At 63.1% G+C, this 19,513-nt stretch overlaps 3 protein-coding genes across 3 annotated transcripts; 1 reads left to right on the plus strand and 2 right to left on the minus strand.

Annotated features, from left to right (window-relative positions):
• The first annotated feature begins 94 nt into the window (after nt 1–94).
• On the plus strand, nt 95–9,516 carry CHLRE_16g686950v5 (uncharacterized protein). Its single transcript, XM_001692049.2, has 19 exons — nt 95–1,481; nt 1,697–2,022; nt 2,181–2,304; nt 2,518–2,607; nt 2,846–3,091; nt 3,430–3,489; nt 3,703–3,799; nt 4,053–4,177; nt 4,422–4,596; nt 4,831–5,102; nt 5,368–5,514; nt 5,742–5,975; nt 6,307–6,416; nt 6,737–6,797; nt 7,035–7,208; nt 7,531–7,614; nt 7,798–7,918; nt 8,108–8,652; nt 8,824–9,516. The coding sequence occupies exons 1-19, from the start codon at nt 357–359 to the stop codon at nt 9,292–9,294; spliced, it is 4,587 nt and encodes a 1,528-aa protein (XP_001692101.2). The 5' UTR covers nt 95–356; the 3' UTR covers nt 9,295–9,516.
• A 10-nt stretch (nt 9,517–9,526) lies between these two features.
• Nucleotides 9,527–10,714, minus strand: CHLRE_16g686900v5 (uncharacterized protein). Its single transcript, XM_001691898.2, has 2 exons — nt 10,582–10,714; nt 9,527–10,510 (listed from the first exon to the last, which is right to left on the minus strand). The coding sequence occupies exon 2, from the start codon at nt 10,386–10,388 to the stop codon at nt 10,014–10,016; it is 375 nt and encodes a 124-aa protein (XP_001691950.1). The 5' UTR covers nt 10,389–10,510; nt 10,582–10,714; the 3' UTR covers nt 9,527–10,013.
• Nucleotides 10,715–10,788: 74 nt separating this feature from the next.
• Nucleotides 10,789–17,704, minus strand: CHLRE_16g686850v5 (uncharacterized protein). The gene is made up of 12 exons (XM_001691897.2): nt 16,873–17,704; nt 16,734–16,779; nt 16,347–16,499; nt 16,142–16,214; nt 15,871–15,926; nt 15,483–15,663; nt 15,143–15,325; nt 14,914–15,026; nt 14,545–14,730; nt 13,986–14,310; nt 13,673–13,809; nt 10,789–13,502 (listed from the first exon to the last, which is right to left on the minus strand). The coding sequence occupies exons 1-12, from the start codon at nt 16,998–17,000 to the stop codon at nt 13,413–13,415; spliced, it is 1,671 nt and encodes a 556-aa protein (XP_001691949.1). The 5' UTR covers nt 17,001–17,704; the 3' UTR covers nt 10,789–13,412.
• Between the last annotated feature and the right edge of the window lie 1,809 nt (nt 17,705–19,513).

Genomic DNA, 19,513 nt, shown 5'->3' on the forward strand with positions numbered 1-19,513 from the left:
TGGTCAGTCCGCATTGTATCTGTAATGAACGTCATTTGCCGATGCCGGGCAGCAGCAAAGCATTCTCAACAAGAGAAGTTTGGTGGATCCACAGATAACAATCACGCGGGCCAAACTGAGCGCAGCTGTGCCATTTGGCACTCTGTTTGTTTGAATAGGTGTAAAACATAAGCTAAGATGTACCATCAGGCGGACCAGCTGTAACTAGTGCCAGGACAGCTTAGCTTTTTTGGCGCGGAGTTCGCGCCAGGGCATTATCATGCCGGCTGAAACAATGGCAAGCTTCTAGCATACTTACTGACTATATAACGCCTTACCTTTTCGCGATTAAAGCATTGAAGACCTGGGGTCCAAAAATGGAGGACATCGACGAGACGCAGCCGCCTGAGACTCAAGGCTTAGATTCCTTGAGCCGTGGCGCAGAACCAGAGTCGCAGGACGTGGTCGAGGGCCAGGCCTTGCCCATGGCCACCCCAGACTTGGACGACGAGCTGCTCGCTTTGCCGTTGCCCGGCACCCAGGCTACGGACTTTGTCAGCTTCCATGGCAGCGAGCTGCCTCCGGAGTCCTTCGTGCCGGAGACCGAGGACCAGCTCACCACCGCTGCGGGCGCGTTTACCGGCTCGGAGGAGCAGCAGCACTCAGGCGACGCCTCCGCGTTCGCCGCGCCCAGCGCCGCGCCGCCCGCGCACCGCACGGACACCTCGCTGCTGGAGGACGAGCTCCTAGCCATCCCCATAGACGGGACGGAGCCACAGATGACCGAAGCTTTCACGGAGGCGGCCACGGGCACCGCGGCAGGGCAGGTCGACAGCGGCGCCGAGCTCGCACCCAGCGCCGCCCCGGGCATGCCAGCCGGCTACACAGACACGGAGGCGATGGAGGCCGAGCTCCTCGCCATACCCCTGCCGCCCGAAGAGGACGGCGCCGTCGCGCCCTCCGGCTCGCGGCAGGAGGACGAAGGGCAGCAGCAGCGCAGCGCGGGAGCAGCCGCCGGCGTGTCCATCGCCGGCAGCGCGCCCACCCCAGGTGTGGCGGCGGTTGCAGCCGCGCCGGCGGCGGTGCAGCGACAACAGCCGCCGCCGCTGCCGCAGCAGCAGTCTGGGTACGCTTCTGCCTCGGCTCCGGATGCGTATGATGACTTTGCAGATGATTACGAGGACTACCTCGCCGCACAGCAGCAGCATCAGCAGCAAGCGCCGGCTGAGGACGTTGTCCCAAAGCAGACGGCGGGTGCGGGCGCGAGCTCACGCAATGTCGCCAGCGCGCACGCCTCCAACGCGGTGGCGGGGCGGCAGCAGCAGCCGCAGCAGCGCCAGCCACAGCAGCAGCATGCGAACTACGATGACGAGCTCGATGACATGCTTGCCCAGATGGAGGAGCAGCAGCAGTACCAGATGGGGCTGCACGAGCAGGGCATGGAGGAGCAGGAGCAGCAGCAGCAGCGACGCGGCGGCGGCGGCGGCGCGGGGCCGAGCAATGTGAGCGCGGGCGTGGGTGTTTGAATTTAGGAGTGGGATGCCGATGCGGTAGGGGCCGGCCGAGATGCAGTTGGCCAGGATGCGGGGAACGGCCTGCAGGGCCTATGCAGGCTGCAAGGGGGCGTTATGTGTTTGTGCTTGGTTGGGTTGTGCTTGATCAGCCCCTAATCCCGTTCGTTGAGCTCAATAAGTGGCACGCATACCGCTTCCTTCAGGTTCGCCCGGGCGGCTCTGGGGCCGGACGTCCCACGATGGAGGAACTGTTTGGCGAGGAGGAGGACGACTTTGGCGCGGCGGCGGCGGGGGGCAGCGCGGCGGCAGGGGTGCGCTACGCCGCCGCCGCGGCGGAAAAGGCGCGGCGGCAAGCTGAGCAAGAGGAGGCGGAGCGCCGCGCCGCGGAGGAGGAAGCAGCGCGCCGGGCAGCGGAGGAGGAGGCTGCGCGCGCTGCGGCGCTGTTCCCGCCGCAGCGCCTCGCCGCCAACATCACTGGCGGTACGGCCGTGCCGGTGACCGCCGCGTCCGGCGAGCGCGTGTACTGCAGGTGAGCTGGCCGGTTTGCCCGGCACTACCTAAACCTCTTGGCACATGTACCTGAGGCCTGGATCAGACAGGCTTGCGCGCACAGGTACTGTATTTACTTGAGTTTGCACGAGGTTGGCGTGAGTGTGAGTGAGCACGTGTGCGTGTGTGCTCGTGCAGGCTGTCGGAGGGCGTGATGCCGGTGGCCACGGTGGCGGCGGCCGCCGCGGGCAAGCCGCTCAGCTTCAGCGCGCGCCTGGCTCGCAGCAGCCTTCTGGAGCGGCCTATCACCGAGCTGATGCGGGTGCGGGGGGCCTGGTCTCTAACGGGGTCGCAACCGGCATGGGAGCATACGGCTTGACGGTTTTTGTGCGGGAATGCGGCTTTTGGCGGCATCTGCGAAACCGGATGCGTTTGGGATGGGTCCTCTATCTGAAGGGCAGGGCCATAGGACGAAGTCGCCTGGTATCCGCACGGGACCGAGCCACAACGCGCCTTGTTGTACTGTGTTGCGCAGGTGCTGGAGGAGCGCGAGCTGCGGGCGGCGGTGGAGGCGTCGGAGCGGGAGCAGGAGATCATGGCGCGTAGCGGGCTCGAGCACACAAACGTGAGTGCCGTGATTGCCCCTATCGCGCGCAGTAGGATAATAAAAGGATGCAGGCAGTGGGGTTTTCACCGCATCCAGCATCCACCCGAAGGCGACCGCAAGCATGCTCCATGGCTGCTAGGCTCCGTGGCGTACCGTGTATTGCCAAACCGCATGTCGTTTTGCTAGACCGCACCACCGCGGCCACAAGAAAACACACCACCGCATGCTGTCGTCCTGCTCCTGGGGGTGCTCGCAGGCGGACGAGCTGACTGCAGAGGAGCGCGCCTTTGCCGGCATTGGCGGGCAGGAGGAGACGGCGGAGGACGAGCTGCTTGGTGCCATGCAGGCAGACGCGGGCGGAGCGGCAGCGGGCGTGCCGGGTGCGCGCCGCCGCTCCGGCGCCGCCGCCGGCTCGCGCGCCAGGGCCGGGCAGCTGTGGGTGGACAAGTACGCGCCTCGGCACTTCATGTCACTGCTCAGTGACGAGCGCACAAACCGCCAGGTGCGTGTGGCACAGCGTTGTGTAGGTGTGGTGTGGTGCGGGGTGGTGTAGTGTGGTGTGGTGTAGTGTGGTGTGGTGTGGTGTGGTGTGGTGTGATGTGGTGTGGTGCGGTGTGGTGTGCGGCATGTATGCCAGCGGTGCGTCTTTTTTGGGGTGGGGCTTTGCCCGAGTCGTCTGGGAATCTGGGACTTGTGAGGACATGCCATTTCACATGGCGAGTACACGTGCGTGTGGTTGCTTGCGTCCGGTGCCGGCTGTAATGTGCTGGTCCTGAGGGCAACAATGCATACCTGTCGCATCCCTCACTTTGCACTCTCCTTCTCTATCGCCAACTGCAGGTGGCCCTGTGGATGAAGGACTGGGACGAGTGCGTGTTCGGGCGCAAGGCTGGCGCCGGGGTGCGTGGAAGGGCCGGTCGGGGACTCGGGGTGGCGTTGGATGTGGTTGGGTTAGGGGTCCGAAGTGTTCAAGAGGTTCAGGGCCGGGGCCGCAGCTGGGTGCCGACTTCTTACTGGGTGCAAGCGTTGGGCATGGCCTGGGGGCCGCATCACAGGCACACGTCCAGAGGACTGACATGGTTGCATGACTCTGCATCCCTCCTTCTGTTGCAGGCCAACAAGGCACGGGGCGGCGCAGGGACCGGCCCGCTTGGCGCCAAGGCGGACACGCGCCCGCAGAACAAGGTCCTGCTCATCGGCGGACCGCCGGGTGGGTAGTCGGGTACCGCATCAGCGCCAGCAGTGGGCGGCGGCAAAGGAACCAGCTGTCAGCGGCAGGGTGGCTGAGAGCAAGCGCCGTGACTCTCACCACGTTGCGCCCCGCCACGTCTCCCCCTTGCTGTGTCCTGCTCCTCGTGCGCCGCGCCGCGGGCCGCCAACCCGCCCACACGTCTACACACACACACACGTGTCTACACACACACACACGTCTACGCACACACACACACACATGCGCACCACAGGCCTGGGCAAGACCACGCTGGCCCATGTTGTGGCGCGGCACTGCGGCTACCACCCCTACGAGATCAACGCCTCCGACGACCGCACCGCCGCCACCCTGGCCACCAAGATCCAGGACGCGGTGCAGGTGCGTCGCTGTTGCCGCGGTGCCGACTGGTCTGGCTAACTGGTCTTGCTGCTTGGTCCTGCTGCTTGGTCCTGCTGCTTGCGGGCAGTGGTACACCTACCCCAGGCTTGTCGTCCAGGCCCTGCTAATCACTCGCGGCCTCCCCAACCTGGAGCTCGCGACGGCGTCTTGCATTCGCATTCACTAGCAAGCACTTCGCTAACCTGTCCTGACCCGCCACCCCGGCCCCTCCCCACCACAACAGATGACTGCAGTGCTGGGCGGCGGGCGGCCCAACTGCGTGATCGTAGACGAGATCGACGGCGCCACCGGCGGCACGGAGGCCAACAGCGCCGTGGCCGCACTCATGAAGATCATCAAGGCCGGCGACGCCGCGCCGGGAGGCAGCGGCAGGGGCGCTGGCAAGGCGGCTCACGCAGGTGCATGCCGGGTGCGGGTGCGGGTGCCGGGGCTGGGTGTTACAGCAAACGCGTGGTCGTGCTAGGCCCGATACATGCCGGGGCTCTGGGCGCCGTCTGGGCTTGCAGCGCGCGCCTGCAAGTGCAATTTGCAGTCCCAAGTCCCAAACCCGCCTGCTGCTGGACACGCAATCCGTACGGTAGCCACGCCCACCCCACCACCTACCCGCTTACCTACCGCACGTGCACCCACAGGCAGCGACGGCGAGGACAGCGACAGCGACAACGAAGGCGGAGCCGGCGGCAATAAGCGCGGCGGCGCCGGAGGCGCCGCCGGCGCGAAGCGGCGCGGCGGCAAGTCGGGCGCCGCCTCCAGCCGGCCGCTGAGCCGACCCATCATCTGCATTGCCAACGACTTGTATGCGCCGCAGCTGCGACCGCTGCGTGACGTGGCGCGCGTGTTCACCTTCACGCCGCCCTCCAGCGAGCGGCTGGCGGCGCGGCTGCAGCAGATCTGCAGGGCCGAGGTGGGGCGGTGCGCGGGGCGGTGCAAGCAACAATGTAGCAGGGCTTTGGCTGGAATTGGCTGAAGGTGGCTGAGGGTGGTTCAGAGTCAGCGGGCGAGCGTTGATGGCACGCACAGGGAATTGCGCGCCGCCACCACAGCCTCAAACGCACCGTGTCGGCGCCCTGTACTGTTGGCGGCAATGGTTGCGCATCATGATGGCCCCAGAGGCCGGCCCTGCGCTCACTTCTTCACCGTCCCGGTCGCTCTCCACCGCGGCCATGCAGGGCATGGAGGCAGACCCGGCGGCCCTGACGCTGCTGGTGGAGCGCACGGAGCGCGACGTGCGCGCCTGCCTCAACACACTGCAGTTCCTGGCGCGCCGCAAGCAGGCCGGCGCCGGGGGCGGCTGCCGGCGCCGCATCGAGACCAAGGTGCGCGGCTGGGCGGGCCATGCATGTGTGTACGTACAGCACGTCATGCGACTGCGGCACGGGCACTTCAATGCACGCGGCAAGGGACCAGTTGTGTGGCAGTGAACAGTGTGCACGCGCTCAACCCCTGCGTCACGCCCCGCCCATCCCTGCACCCTACCCCGCCCCCACTTGGGCTTGGACTTGACTGCTCCTCCCCATCCCGGCCTCTGCTGCAATATCCACAGGACATCGAGGGCCTCAACATCGCCTCCAAGGACACCACCCAGTCCGCCCGCGACATGTGGACGGCGCTTCTCACCGCCAGCAACAACAAGGCGGCGGCGCGGCGGCGCGCGGCCGGCGGCGGCGGCAGCCGCGCCGCCGCCGGCGTCAACGGCGGCGCCGGCGCCGGCGGCGTGGGCTCTGGCGAGCTGGGGGAGCTGTGCAACAAGCTGCAGGACTTCGGCGACTACGACCTGGTGGGTTTGTTGGGGCAGCAGTACAAGCGGGGGGGATTGTAAATACCAGCGCGAACTAAACCAAAACCAACGAAAACAAGCGGAGCACGGGGGGGAGCAACAGGAGCTGGGAGGGGTGGTCGGAGCGGGAAGGAGCTGGAGAAGCGGGGAGGGGCAGGACGAGCCGGTCCTGACGCTGGGAACTGCAGCACCGGCCGAGCGGGGGCGGGGGCAGCTCCGCGCCCCATTGGCACAGCGCTCCTTCCTTCCGCTGGCCCACCCCTGAACACGCGCGGCACCGTTGAGGTCACGTGCTGTACCCCGTCCCTCTCGCTTTGCCCCCTTGTGCCAGGTGCTCAACGGGCTGCACGAGAACGTGCCGCGTGTGCGCTTCATGGACATCAACCTCAGCCGCACCGCCCAGGCGGCGGAGGCCATGGGGCAGGCGGACATCCTGCTGCGGTGGGTCGGTTTGGGCTGGGCTGGGCTGGGCTTGCTTGGATTGGGTTGGCTAGGGTTGGGTTGGGTTGGATTGGGTTGGGCTCGGTTCGGCGGCGGGCAACGTCTACGTGTTGGATGGGCTGCAGGCGCTTGGAAGCTGGGCAGCTGCAAGAGAGGGACACACCCGCCTGCACTCGCGACAGCGTGTGTGGGTGGCGTGACAGGCAGCGCGAGGCCCCACAGGCGCCAACCAGGCATCCACGTACCGTATCTGCTGGTTCCCTGCGTCCTTTTGACGTGCTGTGTTCCAACCGGCCTGCTCATGCGCCTCGTGCTCGCAGCTCCTGTCGCCGCACTGGGGACTTCTCAGCCCTGCGCTTCGTGCCGCCCTGCCTGGCCACGGTGAGGGATGCGAAGTGCGGAGCAGCCCACACCTTGGCTGTGAAACGCCCCCTGTGGCACCCTGCCTGGCATTCCCTAATCTGGGGTTTGGGGTTGTTCGGCTCACTCGGCGCTCGTGCAAGTCAACAATGCCTGGTCAACCGGCCTTGCTCACCGCTTTCCTTTGACATAGGCAACAACACGCGGCTCATGCTTGCACGCTTTCCTCCCGCGCCCCCCCCCCTCCGCCGGCTGCAGGTGCGCTCGCTGGTGGCGCAGCCGGAGCAGCCGCGGCAGCTGTCCTGGCCGCGACTGGGCGCCGACGTGGCCCGGCGCGCCTCGGCAGTGACGCAGCTGGTGCGCAGCTGGGTGGGCGGCGGCGGCAGTGACCCGGCCGTGCTGTCGGCACACGGCGCGCGAGTCATGATCCTGGTGAGTGGAAGGGCCGTCGGGGGGTTGTAAATTCCAGCCCAAACTAAACCAAACCAAGCTAAAACGAGCGGAGGGGGGGCTGTGGCTGCGAGCTGGAGACAGGCGGCGCGCGGGGGCAGGGCCGTACATGGACTGGGATGAAGCCAGGATGCCAGGAAGCCACAGGGCCGGCTGTTTGTATGCGCCGCGAGATGCGGCTGTCTGTCAGCGCGCTTCCGCCGGTGTGCTAGGTTGCGCGCTTCTACGCGCACCTGACACCGCAATCTGCGGCCCCGCATCCGCACCCCACCCGCGCGCCACGCTACGTGACGCACTCACGCAGGAGCTGGCGCCGGCGCTGCGCACCATCGTGTCCCAGCCGCCGCTGCGCGCCGTGGCGCCCAACATGATGAATGCGGAGGAGCAGGTGTGGGGGCAGTGAGCTGGGGCTGGAAGGTCGGGACTAGTTGCAAACTAACGGAGTCCTGCCCGATGGGGCAGCGGGCGCCAGGGCACGGCTCGGTGGGCACTGTCTACATGAAAGGCTGCCGATGCTGCTGGTGCCGATGCGGATGCCGACGCTGATGCTGTTGATGCCGGTCGCGTGCAGGCGACGCTGCGGCGCATGGCGGGCGTGATGCTGCACTACGGCCTGCGCTATTGCTTCGAGTCGCCGCCGCCGCCCGGGCTGCAGCCGCTGCTGCTGCCGGAGACGGTCGTGCCAGTGTCTAGTAAGTCACGGTGGCCCCCGGGGGGTCCAAGGCTCCTTGCTTGCCGAAGGGCGCTGCGCGTGAGCGTTGCAAAGGCGCATCCGGTAGCACATTGCGATGCGACGCCGGCGGTGCAGATTGCCAGCGGAGTGAATGGCCTTGTCCCTCCTCCTCACATACCACGCATACCGTATGCACCCCGCGCCGCAGACAACGCCATCATCCTGGGCCTCACGGCGGACGTGCAGCGGAACATAGCCCTGAGCGGCGGCGCACCGGGCGGCCCGGCGGCGGCGGCGGCGGCGGGTGGGCAGGCGGGCCCAGGGCAGGGCGGGGCGTACGGCCAGCGGCCCGGGCACCAGCAGTACCAACAGCAGCAGCAACAGCCGTACGGCGGCGGCCGGGGCGGGCCCTACGGCGGCGGCCGCGGCCCCGGCGCCGGCCGTATGCCGTACAACGGCCCAGCCGGCGGCCGCGGGGGCGGCGGGGGCGGCTACGGCGGGCGGGGGCCCTACCAGGGGCCCTACGGGGCAGCGGCGGGGGCGGGTGCTGGGCCGGGGCCGATGGCGGCCGCGGCCGCGGCCGCGGCAGCTGCGGTGCGCGCCATGCCGCTGGTGCCGGCCATAGACACGCTGCACTGCTTCACGGCATTCGCGGGCGGCGCGGCGGCGGGCGCTCGGCCGTCGCTGCCCATGGTGGTTCGGCAGCTCATCTCGCAGGCGACAGCGACGGAGGCGATCCGGCGGGCGGAGGCGGTAAGAGCATGTGGTATGTGTGGCTGTGTGTTGGGGCTTGGTCGGTGTTGGCGTGAGCATGGGTTGGCGTGAGCATGGGTTGGCGTGAGCAAAGCTGGTGATTGCGTTGTGTTTACAGTGCATAGGTTCCTCCTGACCCCGTCATCCCTCCCTCCCTCCGTCCCACTGCAGGCGCGCCTGGCCGCGCTCGGCCCTGCCGCTGTCGCCGAGGCGGCTGCCGCCGCCACCGCGGCAGCCGCCGCCGCCGCGCCGCACGGCGGGCCGCTCAAGCCGTCGGTGGCGCCGCCGCAGCGGCAGATGGCGGGGCGCATGCCTGAGGGCATGAAACAGGGCACGGGGGCGGGGGCCAAGCGGAAGGGCACATGGATGGATGCGTTCAAACAGCAGGCCACCGCCAAGGCCCGCGGCACGGTGGGCGGCGGCGCCGGCGCCGGTGCTGCGGCGCGCAACGTTGCTGCGGCGGCAGGCGCAGTGGGTGCGGAGAACGGCGGGCCGCAGGCGGAGGTGCCGGCAGATGCAGGGGCGGTGGGGGGAGGTAGTGCAGCAGATGGCGACCGGCTGCCGTTTCCGGTGCTATACCGGTACAATGAGGGCTACACCAATGCGGTGAAGCGGCCGCTGCTGATGCGGGAGCTACTTTGAGGAGGCCTGGGCCTCTGGGGCCTGTTGTTATGCTTTGCGTATGCGTGTTGAGGGCATGGTTGATGGGCTGAGAAGAATGGCTGTAGTGCTGTTCGGCTAGCCCGCTGCTGGTGTTGCTGCTGTCAAGGATGAATGCTGATTATGGGCTTAGGGCTGCCCCGCGTACGGAGTGAACATGGGTGCTGCTTCTACCGCCAACGCAGTGGACGCAGCAAATGAAAGAATACTCAGCTCGACCCTCTTGTTACAGCCCACCCGCGCCAGCGAAATGGGGACTACAGCCATCATACTCGGGACTACGCTGCTCGCCACCCTCTGCTCTTGCTTGTTTTAGTGCCAGCGCCTGGCCAATCACTCCTACACATCACCACCATCCTGACCACGCCCCACATCTGCTTGTCCATACGTACGCAGCCAGGCGCCCGGAGTGGACACCAGGACATAAGGCTGCTTATGCTGCCAATGCAGTCGACAGCAAATGGAAGAAGGCTCTGCTCAACCGGCACTGTGCGGCAGGCCAGTACCAGGCTCCTGCACATTAAGCATGTCCTGTCCACTCATCGTACCTGCTTCTCCACGCGGATGCAGCCAGCAACAGCCTCCAAGCCGCCCCAACAGTCACGAGTGCCACTGAAACCAAACACATGCCGTGCCGCCGTGCCCAAAACCCCCCGCCTCCTTCCGCCTCCAACCGCCCCACCACGCCTGCAGCCTCCCCCTTAGCCGGGGCCGACCTTGGGGATGTCGTGGTGCTCCGAAAGCGCCGCCAAGTACTCGTTAAAGTCCTTGACGCGGTCCCTGTGCGACTTCGTCGCGGCCTTCTTAACCATCTGCTCCTCTACCTTGCGGAAGCGTTCCTCAAACTTCCGCTCCGCCTCAGTCCTACGGTCATCCTTCTCATCCTGCTTAATCTCGTAGCCGTGAAGCGCCTTGCGAGTCTTCTCAGCAGGGTCGTCCTCCTTCTTCTCCTCGCCGGGCTGGCCCTGAGGAGCAGCCGCTAGCGCCTTCTCCTCCTTCTTCTTTTTCTTTACACCTCCAGCGGGCTTGAGCGGCTCCCCGCCCTTCAGCTTGAGTTTGCCTCCGACGAAGGACATGGTCCGGAAACTTGCGCTGTGAATGTGAGAGCTCTTTACTGGCGGCTAGACTCGTACTTGGGGTCAGCAGTGACGTAGTGGTACGCCACAACCAGGAGCATAATAGCGATGCCGAGCCAGGACTGCAAGGCGCGAACACAGGGGCGTCAGCGACCAGCCAGTCCTGCCAGCATAATACGTCATGTTCGCTTACCGTGAACCTGCCCAGATCGTTGTCGTCAATCATGGCGAGAAGTTTGCTAGGGTCAAGATCAAAGTTGTGTTCTGTCGCAGGCAGTGAGCAGAAGCTTCTAGTGCCCGTTATCAACGAAGTTGCAGTGGTAAGGAACACGTCAGCACTTAATGAAACGACGACTTGAGAGTGCGTTCGCGGACACCATCCGCCGCGCATCCGTGGCGTGTCGAGACGGACGTAAAGGCGACGGCCCCCACTCCCCGGCTCGCTGAGCGTACGGCGCCGGTGTGTAAGCCACCGCAACCACCGCATCCCACCAACATCTCCCAATGTGTTGCTTGGGCAGCCAGTCGCATGCGATAACCCCTGATGCTCGGCCAGCGTTACGGTTGTCGTAAGCACTGTCCTGAGCATGTGTTTGGAAGTGCGTGTAGACGGAAGCCCCTCCGCTCTCACAAATCGGCCCAAGGATTAAGGTGCTCACGACCCACGACCTTGCTTTACTTTACGCTTGTTAGCGAGCCATCGGCATGCTGCAGAGTCTTCTTGTGCGCCTTTGCGCAGATTGCTGCCACACCCTCAGTCCTTGCGGTAACGGTGCCCAGGGGCAAATGTGTACCGTAGTGGCCGGCCTTTCACAACTACAACTAGGCATGCTTAGGGCAACACCGCACCCCTGGTAATTGCCTGGCTTATGAGGTGCATCTTGAGAGGCAGCAAGGCTGTGTGTTGTGCCCTAGTCCTGCCGCAAGCAGTATCGGAGAACGACAAGCCGAACAGCGCCGAACAACACAGTGCCATGCACAGGACTGCTGGCAAACCGGGCATGCCGCCTGGTGCCTGAGACTACACTGTTTCTTCTACCGAGCCTAGTAAATACTATATAGTGGCGGCAGGCCCCTCTGCCAACGTCTTACAAATGAACTCAAATGGAAATGGCTGGCTTATGAAGGGCGGTCATCGTGGGCAGCGCATCATGACCAACAGGACTGACTTTTCTCGGTTTCCGACTGGTTGATGCCGGTGATGCCATCAAGATGCCATTTCTTTTTCCTTCCACGAACCGCGTACTGTCTTATTGTCCTGGCAGAATGCAGCAATGCAAGCAAGGCCATCTTGCGTGCATTTCCGTGCAGTTTCTGCTGGGCCGCGTTCCGGCCTACCGGTCGAAAGCGCTCTAACCGTTCTTGCATCTGCACGGGGGTTGTTTCCATGTTTCCGAAAGCTGTATTTCGCGCGTGCAGCAGCGCAAGATGAACTAGAACGTTTGGTCAAGGGGGGGTACGAAGAATAGTTCCAGTGCAAAACCTCCCGACCCCCCCCAAACTGTGCCTTGACGTGCTTGAAAAAACGCAACACGTACCGTGCCGTACACCCCCTAAATCCCCTCTGTTTTCTCCCAGGAAGGTGTCAAACGGCTGCTTTCAGCAAGCTGTATCAACATGTAAACACGGGAAGCTCGTCTTGATGGGAGGACCACGGCTTGACCACAGCCATGTTGTCAACATGTTGTGACCATCTTGTGACCGTTCAGTTGCACCCATGTGTAAAGCATGCCTACGAGATCTACCTACGCGTGGGACATACACATGCGTTTTCCTCCTGCGCGCAAGCACCGGTCCGCAACTTGAGGCACGTACGTTCTGGTCAGGCGAGACACGTCTCACCCCTTCTGGTAGGCTCCTGACGTTCCCCAGCCTTCAAAAGCTTCATTACTTACATGCTTTGGGCAGCGGTCTGGTCTTGCCCAGCTGTCTTATCCAGACGAAAGTTTCCAGCACACCATGAAACCTTGGGGACCCTGGGGACTGACGACCGAGCGACCCTCGACTTTGACTCAAAGTTTAAGGGCCCATATCTCCCTATAGGTATGGGTTGAGGCTTGGCTAGGACTCACTGTGCGCGGAGTCACACGGACTTTGTCCGCGGGAGGGTTTGCAGCAGAGTCGGGGTTGGTGGAGTCAAGTTGGGCCCTGATAGCATGTGATGGCTCAGCGTCTTCGGGTGCTGGGACTGTCCCCTCTGTGACATCCGCATTCATATCTCCCTATACCCTAATCGAAATTCTGAAAGCGGATTCTGAACGCTCTCGTCAAGCTCTTTTAATTTGAAGGGTAGGGTGTGTCTGCGGCATTCTTGCTTACCCCCGCCCTGCTCCCGCCTCCCGCCCTCTCCCACGTACATACGGCCTAAGCTCGCAAATCTTCCTGTTACAAGTTGCAGCCCATAGCTTGTGCCCTTGCTTCCCGCATTTGCATGAACGCGTGTATGTCATGAGCATACGGTACCAAACGGTGACCCTCTTGTCTCGTCCCGGGAACTTTTTTCCACGGCTGCACCACATCTGTGCATTGCAACTCTGTTTAGACTGCCCATCATTCGGCATATTAAGGCACAGTCCACCAGCAGACCAGCTATCCATCGTCGCCACGCCACGCTGCATGTATGGTTCGTCAGCAGCTGGTGTGGTGCACGCAGTTTCCTCGGCATTTCCCCCAATCATAGCTAGCCCATGTAGCTAGCCCCCGCCACTAGTTACCATGTGCGAAGTCCAGTCACGTTTGCACTAACCCTAGGCAAGATGGCTCCCTTGCGCAAGCAATCAAATTTTGAATCCACACGAGAAGTCCTGAAACGCCCGCTGACAAACTGATGATGCTCAACATGCCTCCTACGGCGTCTGGTGCAGCCTACCACTTCACCCGAGTGTAGGCAGCAGCAGCCGCTCAATGTAAGCAATCAACACAAATCATAATGCAAGATCACACGTACTACATGCTTGATCACCGGATTCTATCCAATGGGCTGCCCGCCTAGTGGGTCACGGTGGAGACGGCCCTCTCTGAACCCTACTTCTGGACCGCGGGCGGCGGCGGCAGGTCAGTGGCCTTGATGGTGGTGTTGGCACTGTACCCGTCCTCGCTGCCAGAGTCGCTGGCCTGTACGTCGCATCAGCGTGGAACACACATGAACACTTGTTCAGCTGGAGGAGGCGATCGCAAAGTGCCATCGGCGCGGCCGGAATGAACACACCAGGGCACAGACATGCCGGCGAACGCAGAGGGTGTGAAAGGGTTTGGAAATTGCGTGTTGCGGTGTCGGCGCGCACCTGGTAGTTCTTTCCGTAGCCCAGCAGGCGCTCAAAGAGCGACAGGTGGCGCGGCTTGATGGCATCGCCGTGGTAAAGGTGGTGGTGTCCGTCGAGGACGGCCAGCCAGCGCTTGTCACCCTCGCGCAGGTCCAGGCCTGTGTGTGGGAAAGAAAGAAGAAGGATGGGGGCAACGCGGCAATCTTAGGAGGCAAAGGCGGCAACAAAGGGCTACAGCATGCGCGATGCCCTCAGGCCCTCCACAGGCGCCAGCGCGACGTTCTAACTCAATCCATCAGACTGTACATCACTTGCGTGGAACGCAGCAACTCACCGGTCACATCGGGGATGGTGATCAGGGTCAGGATGACGCCAGCCAGACCGCAGAAAGCGCTGATCCAGAACTTGGTGCGGCCGTCCACAAGGCCAAACACAACACCCGCAACCAGCGCGCCGGCCTTGCCGACGGCAGCCGAGAAGCCGTGGCACATGGAGCGAAGCTCGGTAGGCGCCAGCTCGGCGGGCAGCAGCCAGGTGGTGGCGTTGGGGCCGAACTGGCCCCAGAAACTGGAGAAGTAGTACAGGAACTGGAACGTGTGGATGTACTTGGGAGTGCGCAGCTGATCGTAGTGCACGGCGCAGATGAGGAACAGAACAAACTGCAAGGGCAAAGAGCGAGGCGCGCGGTCACACACGCTTCAAGACTGTGCGTGTGGATTCGCAATGCTGGTCAGCATGCATACCGAATCTCGGCCGGAGTCCGGGGAGCGCTGGGGTCCACTGCCAGCCAGGTCCAGACATGCAAGGCCCACACGAGAACCGGGCCAAACCCTACTGCTGGAGTGCCATGCCTGTCGGTTCGGTAAACCTGAGCAGTGGTTTTCGCAACTCACCATCCATGCGAATCCCATGACCTGCATGCGCATGCGGCCCATCCACGGCTTGTCCACCGTGAAAGCGGCAAAGTAGTAGCCAACCAGAGCCACAGTGCTGTTTAGCAGAGTCCACTCCAGGACTTGGATTAGCGAGGCGCTGGGGTTGATGATCTTGATGAAGGTGCCCTGGAACAGCTTGTTACCCTGTGGGGTGCAGCAGATAGGTTTTATAGAGGATGGCGTCACGAGGGCCAATGCGGCGGCGTTGAGGAACAAAGAGCCCGGCGGATTGCGCACCGTAATGCACCAAGTCTCAGGCGCCCGCAAGCACGCGGCCCAGGGCCATGCAGGCACGCGGGCCCGAGCCCCATCAGCCGCACGACTCACGTAGAAGGCGAAGTCCCACACGAACCAGCTCATGGCGGTGCCGAAGTTGCGGTGCCAGTAGTAGTACAGCAGCAGACCGAACTTGCGCCACTGCACGCCCTTGGCCTCCGAACCTGGCCGGGAGACAGCGCAAATGGAGCGAGTCAGCTGCAACGCTCCGCACGATTGATCGTATGGGCCAAAACTCGCCCACGCAAGACTTCTACAATAACCCAAAGGCACCACTTACCGCCCATGGCCTGAAGGGCCTCGCGCTTCTTGGTCCACACAGCCGACTCGCGAAGGCGAATAATACGGTACAGCAGAATGCCAATCAGGGGGATGAGGCCGATGGCGTACGACAGACGCCACGTCACCTCCAGGGCGTGGTTGCTGTACGGAGCGCCATACTGGTGGTAGCCAGCCATGATGGCTGTAGGTTTGGGTAAGAGCAAGCAGAAAGCATTGTGTGCATAGGGAGACCGTTGAGGCTGGGGCAGAAGCAGGACTGATCCAACAAAGCAAAGGCAGGCAAGCCCCCGCGCTGTGTGGTGAAGTTCAGTTCGATGATGGAACGACTCTGCGCTCACCAATGATGACGGCGGTGTTGACCACGTTGCCCCAGCCCTGCATGGAGAACACCAGCACGACGGTCTCGCCGCGGCGCTTCTGCAGGGCGGCGCTGCTCTCGGCGCGCTCGTTGGCGGATGTGGAGGCGACCGGGTACTCGCCGCCCACACCGATGCCGAAGATAAACTGGACGGCCGTGAACTGTGAGGCGGGACAAAGCACATGGAGACTTCAGAGCATTGGTTTGGGGTCTAGAGGGCAGCACCGCCTGGCTGGAAGCTAGGAAGAGGCTGCCAAACGGAACAGGATTGGCGATCAGGGGGGCCCGCAAGGTGGTAGTGCTGTGGCAGCTGAAGCCAGACCGGTCAAGCGATGTGCCGAGCACGGTACAACCCGAGGGCAACGCACCATGGCCCAAAGGGCGCGCTCGGTGGGTCCGGCAGAGGAGATGATCAGGATGGCACCTGAATGGTGAAACGGGCAGCGCAACACGTGGGTAAGGCTTTTGGAAGCCAGGTGGGCTGGGCCCAACCGTGCACAGGGACAGGCACAACGCAAATGTGCGCGAGCAGATCCCTGACTTTGGCAACTGCTGCAAATCGTGGGCATTGAGGACCACCGCAATGGAGTCAAGCCCGCCCGGTCAGTGCGTCGTGCGAAAGGTGGGACTGTAACTCACCAACAACCATGGTTGCAGCGGTGGTGACACTGCCCCATTTGCGGCCGATGCGGTCAGCGAAGAAGCCCAGGAACTGTAGGCATGGGCACACACAAAGATGATGAAAGCAGTGTATTTGGAAAAACTGACAGGGACAAGGGGAGCATGCCAGGGGGCAGTGGGAGACAAAACGGCCATGCGCGTGCCGCACACGCACAACGCTTACCAGCTGGCCAAAGATGATGCCGCACACTTGCGTGTAGGTGATGGAGTCCGAAAGCTTGATGGGGCAGCCGATGCCCTTCCAGCAGTTCTTGTACTCGACCTTCCACAGCGCTGACAGGTTACCGACGGCGAACACGAAGTAGGCCTCGCAGAACTGCGAGGAGGGGGGCACGGGAGGACGGAGGGAGGGAGGCAGGGAGCGGTGTGAAGCGGGATGGGCGAGGCGGCTTCACTACAACTGCGCTGCAACCCCCAAAACGTTACGGCGGTATGAGGAACTTGTGCATTTGCGCTGGTCTCAGGGCCCAGCCTGGCGTGACTTCGGGTGGGAGACGCTTGGGCCCAGCGAACGCGACCCAGCTCAACCTACTCAACCGACTGTACGCACCATGCCCATGCCTGGAATCATGAAGCTCCCCAGGAATTGGAAGAACCTGTAGGCGAGGAGGCCGTGTTACTTGCTGGGTTATGGCGAACGTTGGCTGAGTCGCGGCGCCGCAGCCTTGCATGCGACCGCGCGTACGCACCGGACGATGGGGTTGCGAGGGCGCACATCCTCATCCACATCCTTGATAGCGCTGCACAGCGAGTCCTCGGCATGCTGTAGAGTTTTCTCGTGCGCCTTCTCGGCGTCGAGGGCTTTGACGTCCGCCATGGCCAGGCGCGACTACACTGTTTCTTCTATCGAGCCTAGTAAATACTGTATAGTGGCAGCAGGCCCCTCTGCCAACGTCTTACAAATGAACTCAAATGGAAATGGCTGGCTTATGAAGGGCGGTCATCGTGGGCAGCGCATCATGACCAACAGGACTGACTTTTCTCGGTTTCCGACTGGTTGATGCCATCAAGATGCCATTTCTTTTTCCTTCCACGAACCGCGTACTGTCTTAATGTCCTGGCAGAATGCAGCAATGCAAGCAAGGCCATTTTGCGCGCTGCGCGAGCTCGAAGTGGCCCCATAACCGCGTGCATTTCCATGCAGTTTCTGCTGGGCCGCGTTCCGGCCTACCGGTCGAAAGCGCTCTTGCATCTGCGCGAGGGTTTGTTTCCATGTTCCCGAAAGCTGTGTTTCACGCGTGCGCTAAGATGAACTAGAACGTTTTGGTTCGTAGTTTCGTGTGCAGCCGGAACTACGAAAGTTTCTTGGATCCATTGCTTGGATCTTGGGTCGAAATATCTCTGAGGTCGTGTCGTTTCATACACAAGGTATGAGTCTTGCACAGCGGCTGGAGAGGCATTATTTGGGTCCCGTCACCAAAAGCCTTGCAAGAGCCCCAGCGAGGCAGCGACGCTTGCAGGGTTCGCAGAATTCGTAAACTCTTTTTTCCCCGCGTCTGACGCTAACAGCTGGCCTTGTCGTTTACGAGCGAGAATTCCAGCGAAATTCGAATCTCCACAGAAGAAGTCGCCGGCAACAACTAGGGAAACAGTCGCGCGTGTTGCTGGCTTGCCTGCGCGCACTGCCCTGTGCCCATCCTTGCCAGCCCTGCCCGTCGGGCGCCTAGCCCCTCCCCACCCCTAATCCTGACCTTGCTGCGACTGTGGAACCCGCGCGCCACCCCCACCCCCCCAGCCAGAACTCAACCGGCAAGCCGCTGGAACCCTACCCCCGCGCAAAACCTCAACCCGGGGTGCACTTCTAATCCGCTCCACCTTTCCGACAAGCATGCGGGCGTGCCAGGCACACGGCCGGGGCGGCAAGGACCCCAATTGGAGGGCGGAAAGTTGGCAGCAGTACAAGCCGAGGTTCCGCCCTCGAGCGTGTGGAACTGGCGAGCCTCCCGCTTGCGGGTGCAGCCTGAGCATTCACGCGACCGCATGCACGCGATTGCAGCACTGCGCGGACGGGTCTCCGTCGTATTACACCTTGGTTATTTGGTTCTGGAGTATTTGATTCTTGGTTTGGCTTTTCAGCTGTTTCGGGTACATGCCGTGGACACGCACCGACCTCGTTCCCCTCGGCCAGCCCTCAGCCCGCCGCCCACTCAGCTGTCGGCACGGTTCCCCCACCCGGCCGGCCCCGCTGCACCGTGCGTGGGCCGGTCCCTGGACGGGTGTGGGGAACCGCACAGCGGTCCGCGCCCGTCCGTCTCAGCTGTCAGCTGTACGCCACTGCATCGTCGCCAGCCTCGCCGCGGCACATGGGGGCGGGATCCATGCAGCGGCGCCCATACTTACCACGCTTGGCCGGCGCCAGTACATACTACCAGCACAGCTCGCCCGGTGCAGCCGCCGTTCAGCCCTTTAATCAGCCCGCCCCCAGCTAGGCAGCCACCCTGCTTCACTTGCTCGGCAGCTTTGGCCGGCATCGGTTACTGACATCCGCCACGCCGCTTCTTTCTTCTCCCTTTCTTTCCGCTTGCCCACGCATCATATGCTCCATGGGCGCCCGCGGATGCCTGGCTTCGTTCCAGGTGGGTGCATTTTGTGGGTTACGCGTTGTCGCGGCGAATGGCAGCAGCCCAGTTGCGAGCTGGAACACGTCCGCCCCTGCAAGCGGCAGCAGTCTCCACGACACTCGGACTCCGTTTGGCGTGCCGAATGCGGAGCAGCGTGGAGCGCGCACCGGTGTCTCGTCTCGAAGGTAACAAGTAACCGCATTGCCGCTGACACTAACTTGTTTCGTGATGTTTATTGCTAGCCTGGAGCTCGCGACGGCGTCTTGCATTCGCATTCACTAGCAAACACTTCGCAAGCCGTGGAGGCGTGGACTCCAACCCCCTGGCCCCTGCGACCCCCCACCCGAGCCCCCGTTGACTACCGTATTGCGACCTATTTCGGCAGGCTCAGGCACGTACCCTCCCCCCCTTCCCCAAACAAGGGGTGTCAGCTTTGTACAGCTGGAAAATGGGCTGAGCCCCTAGAGCAAGGGATGTGACGATGGGTACCGGCGACATAAACAGCACCCTTGCAAGCCCAGCGGGACTGGCAAAGGGGCATACCAAAGGCACCGCCACGCCCTGTCCACGCCACTCCACACATGAGCCCGTGATACCTCATTCCAAATCCCTCACAAGGACCACAAACGGCTAGTGGAGCTCGGGCGCGTGATCCGGGGCCGCGACATAATTAAGGCGGGATCGGCACGCATGGTTCGGCTGTTGCACAAACTTTCGACATTCTTGCCCCAAGACGCTTGTCGTCGACATATTTTGATACATGGATGTA

The sequence above is a fragment of the Chlamydomonas reinhardtii genome, chromosome 16, assembly GCF_000002595.2.
Source record: "Chlamydomonas reinhardtii strain CC-503 cw92 mt+ chromosome 16, whole genome shotgun sequence".
Taxonomy (NCBI): Eukaryota; Viridiplantae; Chlorophyta; class Chlorophyceae; order Chlamydomonadales; family Chlamydomonadaceae; genus Chlamydomonas; species Chlamydomonas reinhardtii.